Source organism: Pinus tabuliformis, chromosome X (genome assembly GCF_031772625.1).
Source record: "Pinus tabuliformis cultivar Carrire ecotype Pingquan chromosome X, CPIR1, whole genome shotgun sequence".
NCBI lineage: Eukaryota > Viridiplantae > Streptophyta > Pinopsida > Pinales > Pinaceae > Pinus > Pinus tabuliformis.
In genome coordinates this window covers 339,659,234-339,667,784 of record NC_142308.1, presented here as the reverse complement: position 1 = coordinate 339,667,784, position 8,551 = coordinate 339,659,234, and the positions used below count along the sequence as shown (strand labels likewise).

General features: G+C 32.7%; 1 protein-coding gene across 1 annotated transcript; it reads left to right on the top strand.

Annotated features, from left to right (window-relative positions):
• Positions 1-2,289: 2,289 nt before the first annotated feature.
• On the top strand, positions 2,290-4,330 carry LOC149139852 (putative UPF0481 protein At3g02645). Its single transcript, XM_089448259.1, has one exon. The coding sequence runs from the start codon at positions 2,524-2,526 to the stop codon at positions 4,087-4,089; it is 1,566 nt and encodes a 521-aa protein (XP_089304385.1). The 5' UTR covers positions 2,290-2,523; the 3' UTR covers positions 4,090-4,330.
• Positions 4,331-8,551: the final 4,221 nt, after the last annotated feature.

Sequence of the window (8,551 nt, the reverse complement as noted above, 5' to 3'; positions counted from 1 at the left end):
TATTCACTGGGGCCTCTACTAAAATATTCACTTCAAATTGGAGGTTGGAAAACTACATAGAAAGAATTTGCCTCCTCCTCCCCCTGCTTCCTATTATGATCCCTTCCCATGTTCACCAAGTTGGAAAAAAGGTAGTGGATTGCCTTGCCAATCAAGGGCACTCACAGGTTGATTTTCATATATCTTCTCCCTAGACAAGCCTCACCCCATCATCTTAGCTAAACAATTATGCCACTCTAGTGACTAGAAATAATTAGAACCTGGATCAATTGGGAAGCATGGTAAGGGGCCTTTGTTCTTTCATTCATGCCTTTTGTGTGTTATCTAACCACCCTTCTCTTAGGAATAGATCAACCTATTGTTGCACCATGCCATGCCATCATGCACACAATAAGTGTGGTGCAACCATCCGCGAGGAAGGGAGTTGTTGTGATTGCAATCAAGCCCACTTTGGTGCCATACTCTTCCACCTCCTACCCTTGCAAATATATAAGAGGAAATCCAACAAATAGTGAATGACGTCATTTTAGGCAGAGATGAGTTTACGAATGCAAAGATATTGGCTTTTGTCACTGATTGGTGTTGGACGATAGCTATCCTAGAGGAAGACAAAATAAATATTTCTACACTACTGAATTATACTGGCTTATCAAAGCCCTATTAGGGAAAGTCCTCTTGGAGAGAATGAAGCCAAAAAAAAAAATTCTATAGTTAAATGATTTGCATGCAAAACAAAGAGACATGGCACATCGTTTCATCAGGATTTAAGCTAAACATATTGATCATTGTTTTCTTTATATTGTTTCTGATATTTTGGCAACACTACTAGTTTATATTTCTATTATTATGACTTTATATTATTATTTAGTTTCAGAGGTGGCTTTCATTGTGCAGAGTGTGAAGCCACCTTCACACTTTGCACAATGATATTTAAAATTCCTTCAAATGCGCTGAAATTGCAGAATCAAACTTACCAAATATAGCAAGTGAGTCGCGGAAGCAGATAGAAATGCAACATAAGCAAACATAGGTACGACAACAACTCCCCTATGAGCTATAGGGTCCCTCTCGACCCAATTAACTATCAAAAATTAAAAATAAAAATAAAATAATTAACTACACTCTAATTTCCACTCTTGTTACCCTTTAATAAGAGTGGAATACCAATAGGCTTTGCTTTTAAGTGATATTTTTTTAAGTTTTTGGCAGATTTCTAACCAACTAAAACATTTGTGGTCACATCTTGATTTGTGTTGTTTAAACTAGTTTTTTTATTGCATATATGGATTCACCAACACTAGCCTGAAAAAGCCCTCGACACTTTGAGTGCAGAGTTCACTCGTCAAAATTATGATTTCATTAAATCCTGTGAAATTCTAGACAAATTTACTCAAAAACAAACAAACCAACCAACCAAAAAATAACATTTAAAAACAATTAAATATCCTATCTTGTAATTGCAAAATATATATATATATATATATATATATATATATATATTATTTAATTAAAGGTCAAAAACAAAGGTTTATATAACCAAACAAAATCAATTATTCTTCTCATCTTTAAGGCATCTTTGGCTGATATTTCAATTTCTTTCACTTTTATGTGCACGTCCATCCCTTTAGGGGCTTTTGATTCAACTAAAGCCTGTTTCCCTTCTTTGATTTCATTATAGGCAAGTGGAAAGTTATGTTTTTTTTTGTATCGTCTTGATAATCATATGTGGATATTTTGAAAATAGTTTTAAATTGTTTATTTATTTTAATGAAGAGTTTTTAAATGTAATTTTTTGGATTTTTTTGTTTATTTTTTGATTTAATTTGTTTAAAATTTGGGAGGGATTTATTGAAATACCAAATTTAATAAGTGAATTTTTTATAGTTTAAGTGTCTTCGAGATTTATTAGGCTAAAAGTTTTTGAGAATACTAAATTTATATATATAATTAAAAAACCAATTTAAATAATACAAAGCAAAATTTAACGACAAATTTTTTTTTGGCTAAATTCTAATTAAAAACTCACAAAAAAATCAAACTAAAAACTACTTTCTTTACTCTTCGGTTAGATTTGTTCATTTTCCACCTCTGACCAGATCCTGGCATGATACATAAATCGACCCGTCGTCGATGATTTCGACTTTACTCTTTACTTTTTTTTTCTTGTTTCTTGTGGACTTGTTTATTTCAATTATTTTTTGTGGACTTGGTTTTTCCATGAATTCTGATCCGATGGAAACCCAAAAAGTGGCTTGTTTGTCTACGCCTCCTTTGTAGACTGCGGCCGGTTGTTATAAAATCGTGAGTAAAACGAGTGGTGATATGAAAGGTTTTCGTGAAGATTCGATCAGGTAATTGCGTTTATTAATTCGTGATTGAAGTTAGAGATGGGATTGACTTGAACATTCTGGCTTTTATAGCTACAGAATGTGTGAAAAGAAAAATAGTTCATGTCTGTGTGGCGTGCTCTAACTCTGAAACATTTAGCTTTGCGGAGGTCATTCGGCTCTTCAAAGGGGGAAGATGGGCAAAATACCATCATCTGAATTTCGATTGAGATCGTTTAAATATCAGTGGAGAGCATCTAAATCCCGATCGAGAACTCCCCTTGGAGCCGTGACTGGTCAATTGCGAGAATTACGTGACAATAGAGAAACGGCCCTCGGAGCCGTGACTGATCAACCGGGAGAAATATCTGGCGGTATAGAAATAACAAAATGGATAAGGAACAGAGCACTGGCTCTTCATATTCCACAGGAATCCTATGCTGATCCCAAATTGCAGTCCGTTGTATGCATATTTACAGTTCCTAACTTCCTCAAAGAGTTGAATATCAAAGCATATGTCCCTCAAGCTGTTTCGCTGGGTCCCTATCATTCCAACAGAGCAAATCTTTCTGGAATGGACGATCACAAAAAGAGAGCCCTGCGTAGAATGATGACGAGGTTCAATAATATGAGGGGCGCCACTGATCCAGATAATTTGGACTTCTCCTTTCGTGCAATCGAGAAGATCTTCCAGGACGTGGGAAATATCAAGAACAGCTACGAAGAAAAAATTGAGTGCAAGCCAGAGTGCCTGGCTGTGATGCTTACTTTGGACGGTTGCTTCCTTCTCGAAATATTGAGGACTCTGGGAGGAGACGACTTAATCTGGGAAGGTAGTGATAAGTATGAACCTATTTTTGATAGAAATAGGATTGATTTTACCGGATTCGATATACTGAATGACATTTTGATGCTGGAAAATCAAGTCCCCTTCACAGTTCTCCGAAATCTACTCGAATTGGAGTTCAATTCGGTCAATAATGTGGAGGAATTTCTTTTGGATGTGGTGGTAAGAGTTCCAGGGACGAGGTTCTACCCTTTTGATTATGATCGGAAAGATATGGAAAGATGGTCCCGGCGGCTACCAGATGGAAAAGCTCATCATTTTCTGGGATTGCTGCACAGCCTCATTGTGTCTCCACCTTCCGATGATGATAATGAGCGTGCAATTCCGATCGACAGCAACGGCAAGGAAAAATCAGGGAAGGACGACAGATGCATCCCTTGTGCAGTAGAATTAAGTAATGTTTGTATCAAATTTCAGCGATGCAATGGAGGCATCAAGCAAATTTATTTTGATCGGAAGAAGGCTACAATCTTTCTTCCTCCAATCAATGTCACAGACCACACAGAGGTACTGTTCCGTAACTTAATTGCTCTTGAGGTATGCCAGGCCTCTGGAATCAATTACGTTACCTGCTACTTGAGTTTAATGAACAACTTGATCCACACGGAAGAAGACGTTGCTCTGCTCAGAAATAGCGGAATCCTTAAAAACTACCTTGGGAGTGACGCAGAGGTCGCAAGGCTCTTCAATTGTCTGTGCAGGGGAATCACTCTGTGCCCTAAAGGTGTCTTGGAGAAACTGCAAGATGATGTGATGGATGACTACAGCAATAAGTTGCGGGTGTTGATTGACCAGTTTGTGGAGGAGCATTTATCACCGACCTGGAAAGTTGTAGGTATGTTAGCGATAGCAATTCTTGTACTGTTTCTCACCTTGTTGCAAACCATCTTCTCCATACTCCAAGTATACGGGTAGTCTCCAAGTATATAAGAGTACGGGTTAGGCATATTTCTGGTCATTTATAAGAGTATAGGATAGGCATATTAACAAATGTTTTATAGCTTGATGTAGCCTTCATTTTTATCTAGCTTGAAATTCTGTTGCACTATTCAAAACTATCTAAATGGCACTTCGGTTGGAGTATATGAAAATTAAGTTAATGAATTCTATGAATTGTTTATTGGTGGAAGTTCGTTTCATCTTATATGTAATTTCTATGGTGATCTTTGAGTAAGGAGAGAAACAGTCAGAGAACTTGGGTAATAACTTGTTTGAATTATTAATAGTGGTCAATCGGTGGGGTGGAAGCGTTGTCATTTCTTTTGAATTCAATTGCAAATGTATCATTATTTTAAAATTCAGTTGACAGAATTGAGGTTAAACCATTAATTTTATTTAATTGCATTAAAAGTTTAAAATATTTCTATTTTATATTTCTAAAAATTTATAATTAAAATAGAAATGATTAAGTATAATTTTTTCCATTAATCTTTTTATATAAACTATTTTAATATTAAATAATTAAATAATTTTTTATATTAAAATTATCTAAAATGTTTCACTATAGTGCTTTCTCCCTCTTTCGCCAATAATCTAATCTGAGGAATAGTTTTCCCAGAGATTTTCTATAATTATTTTACTCGTCAAACTAAGCCATAGATGTTTCCCTGCTAAATCATTTTAGAATAAGTTTTATTTCAAAATATTGGTTTGATATCTAGTTTTATTAACCTAAAAGCTTCTAATGTGACCAACAATCATTTTTTTCAAGTAACCTAAAAGCTTCTAGTTCGATAAACAATTATTTTTAATCTAAACATTTAGAGTAGTTTTCCCAGAGATTTTCTATAATTATTTTACTCGTCAAACTAAGCCATAGATGTTTCCCTGCTAAATCATTTTAGAATAAGTTTTATTTCAAAATATTGGTTTGATATCTAGTTTTATTAACCTAAAAGCTTCTAATGTGACCAACAATCATTTTTTTCAAGTAACCTAAAAGCTTCTAGTTCGATAAACAATTATTTTTAATCTAAACATTTAGAGTTAAACAACCAGCAATTTTAAAAGTTAGACTTTTTTTTTCAAAATTAAACATTTAATTGTACAAATGAATTTGACTTTTTGTAATTTTTATTATTTTAATTCTGGAATAAAATATTTAATTGTATTAATATTGTTTATGAGTAAAACTATATTTTCCAGGTTGAATCATTAAATTTGGTGAATAAGTTTTATTTCAAAATATTGGTTTGATATCTAGTTTTATTAACCTAAAAGCTTCCAATGTGACCAACAATCATTTTTTTCAAGTAACCTAAAAGCTTCTAGTTCGATAAACAATTATTTTTAATCTAAACATTTAGAGTTAAACAACCAGCAATTTTAAAAGTTAGACTTTTTTTTTCAAAATTAAACATTTAATTGTACAAATGAATTTGACCTTTTGTAATTTTTATTATTTTAATTCTGGAATAAAATATTTAATTGTATTAATATTGTTTATGAGTAAAACTATATTTTCCAAGTTGAATCATTAAATTTGGTATTGAAATTGAAATGAATGTTAAGCTTGTATTTTTGTGAAGTATGTTAAAGGTTTTTTACCTCAATAAAGTGCACATCTCCACTTCATTTATTGTTCAGTCTGATTGATTCAAATTGTGCACTGTTTAATTAATTATTTTACACACTTTTGAATTATTATATGTTTACTTTGATCTTTAAATAATTTTGCTTCATTCATTTATTGCCCAATCTGATTGATTCAAATTGTAGACTGTTTATTCAATTATTTTACACACTTTTGAATTATTATATGTTTACTTTGACCTTTAAATAATTTTGCTTCAAGTTTCATATATGTTTTACTTGCATTATGTCAAAGTTGTGTATAGGTTTTGCTTCAGGTTCGTGTTGAGTAGAACAATTTTCCTTTTAATTCAAAGCAATAGTTCCAACTCTTCACATAGTTTTCAATTCTATAGGTTTTGTTATTGCAACGCTATTACACAAAAAATATGCAAGGGCAAATGATGACAATTGCTAATGAATGTTAAATTCAATCATTGTAATCACATTCTCACCAACTCAACACTTTGGCTATTACACTCTCAAAATTTGTTCACACTCTCAAGAAATAAACACACGTTGCAAAATGAAACCACTCTATCACATTGTCACTCTTATTCAGAAAATAAGTGCAGTCACACATGAATTATAACTGAGGAAATAAATAAAAAAACTATAGTACCTTCCTAACTAGTGATCCATACTAAGAAAGAGGGCCCTTCCTTCCTAGCAGAGGCTAGTACACTATACAACACACAAGCTAGTCAACAGAAAGGTATGACACCACAAATGATTGCGAAATAACATCATAAGTAATGATGGTAGTTGGTAATTACTAATTTAGGATAAGTGTATTATGCATTTGGTAGATGGTAATTACTGAATTTAGCTACAATCATAGTGTATTGTACAATACATACCATACACTCCTCCCCCAAATTAATTACAAAATCCCTTCGCGGCATTTCCGACAAAAAAAAACACATCCAATGCCATAATGAGGAGTAAAATAGGATGTTACAGAGGAAGCTAAAAAGGAAGCGAAAATAGATGCTAAAAACAATGCCATAACGAGGAGCAAAATATGACGTTAAACAAGAAGCTATACATGAAGCTACATTAGGAGCTAAGGAAGAGGTTAACTTGGGTGTAATAGTTGGCGCTATTTTTCGTCGACTGTTTGTGATTAGCGAAAAAATTGTCAAATTAGTACCATCCTGATAAATAACGCCTATTTTTTTCAAAAAGGTGGAGAAAAGTACACTAAAATAGTTAGTTGAAGCAAAAAACCGAGCTAATCACAAAGATTTGTTGTAATGTATATACATATATTCTTAACTTTTTAACATATTAAATGTGTTTTAGAAGTATAATTTGTGTTAGAAGTATATTTTTTGATGAAATATTGAAATTTTATCATTTTATTTATTTTAGCATTATATATTTTAAAATAAATTGATTGATATAAATATATTTAAATAATTTACTTAGCTTATATCTATTAAATTTTCTAAATATTCCTAAATCTAAAGTCAAATTAAGTGTACACAATTTTCAATAGAAAAATCACACAAACTATCAAAATGATTCCAAAAACCATACATCTCATCCATATAAATCCAAGTAGAGAAAAAATACTTAAGTGTCCTAGTAAAGGATCCCTAGGATATCCTTAGATATAGTACTGTTAATATATCTCTATATAGGGATAAGGATCCTAAAAGATATCCCTCAACCTCATATAATGAATGCATCTATAACCTCAAGGGTTAGCTCAATTGGTCGAGTCCCTGTTGTTAAGTCATCACCGATCAGGAGGTCACAGGGTCAATTCTCCTTGACACCCTTGGGTTTAGTCCCTGATAGTCTGGCTGACGGGATTTAAAAGATTCCCTCCAAGGTTGATATGCCCAGATTTTCTCGTGGATGTAACGGCCACCCAGTGTTTGATTCCCTCCAAGGTTGATCTGCCCAGATTTTCCTGTGGATGTAACGACCACCCAATGTCTGTGAACCACAACGTAAAAAGGAATTGCACGCATCTATAAAATATAAAAATGAAGTACAAACAATAGGTCTAACTCCTTACCTCAAGTGAGCCCCTCAAGAATTGGCCTATGCACTATCCAAAGAGTCACCAAGTTGGTTTAAACAACAAACATGCATAGGAACAAGTTTTTATATATAAATGAAACAAAAATATAATAATGCAAAATAGCAATGTATTTTATTTTAAAAATACAAAAAAAAGTCTCGTCCCTTATAAGGATGAGGGTGTCTTTGCATATTTATATGAGTAGGGTATTAGCTTGTTTCAAAAATAGAGCAATAGAAACCATTGAATTAGGCAAAGAAAATTTTAAAGATGAGAATTGATTTAAAGTGTGAAACTTTAGTGAATCTTATTAGTCCATAATATGCAAACTATAAAATGTTTAGCGATATTTTTGAAAATTATCCAAATTTCTAGTGGTTTTAAATAGTCTCCATACAATTTTGGCAATTTCTAAAGTAAAATATTTGTATTGTATAAAATTTGGGTGAATTATTTTAAGGAAAAATGGGAATTAGAGAATATTTTATTTTTTGGAAAAAACATGGAAAGTTAGCCCATTTACAAAATTTAGCCCCGAAAAATGTCCTTGAAATGGGATTTACAATTTTCATTGCAATAGACATTGGATTACTATGATCTATGATTGAATGCAATTGTTTTCATATAGTGACAATATATGTAATTGTTTCTTATCCAATTCATTAGTTCACATAGATGGTCGGTTTCTTGTCACGGGCGAGGGATGATTCAATGCTAGTGTTTGTTGCTCCCTTAAATAGATAGTTTTGGTTTCTTGTGTGGTGGCATGTT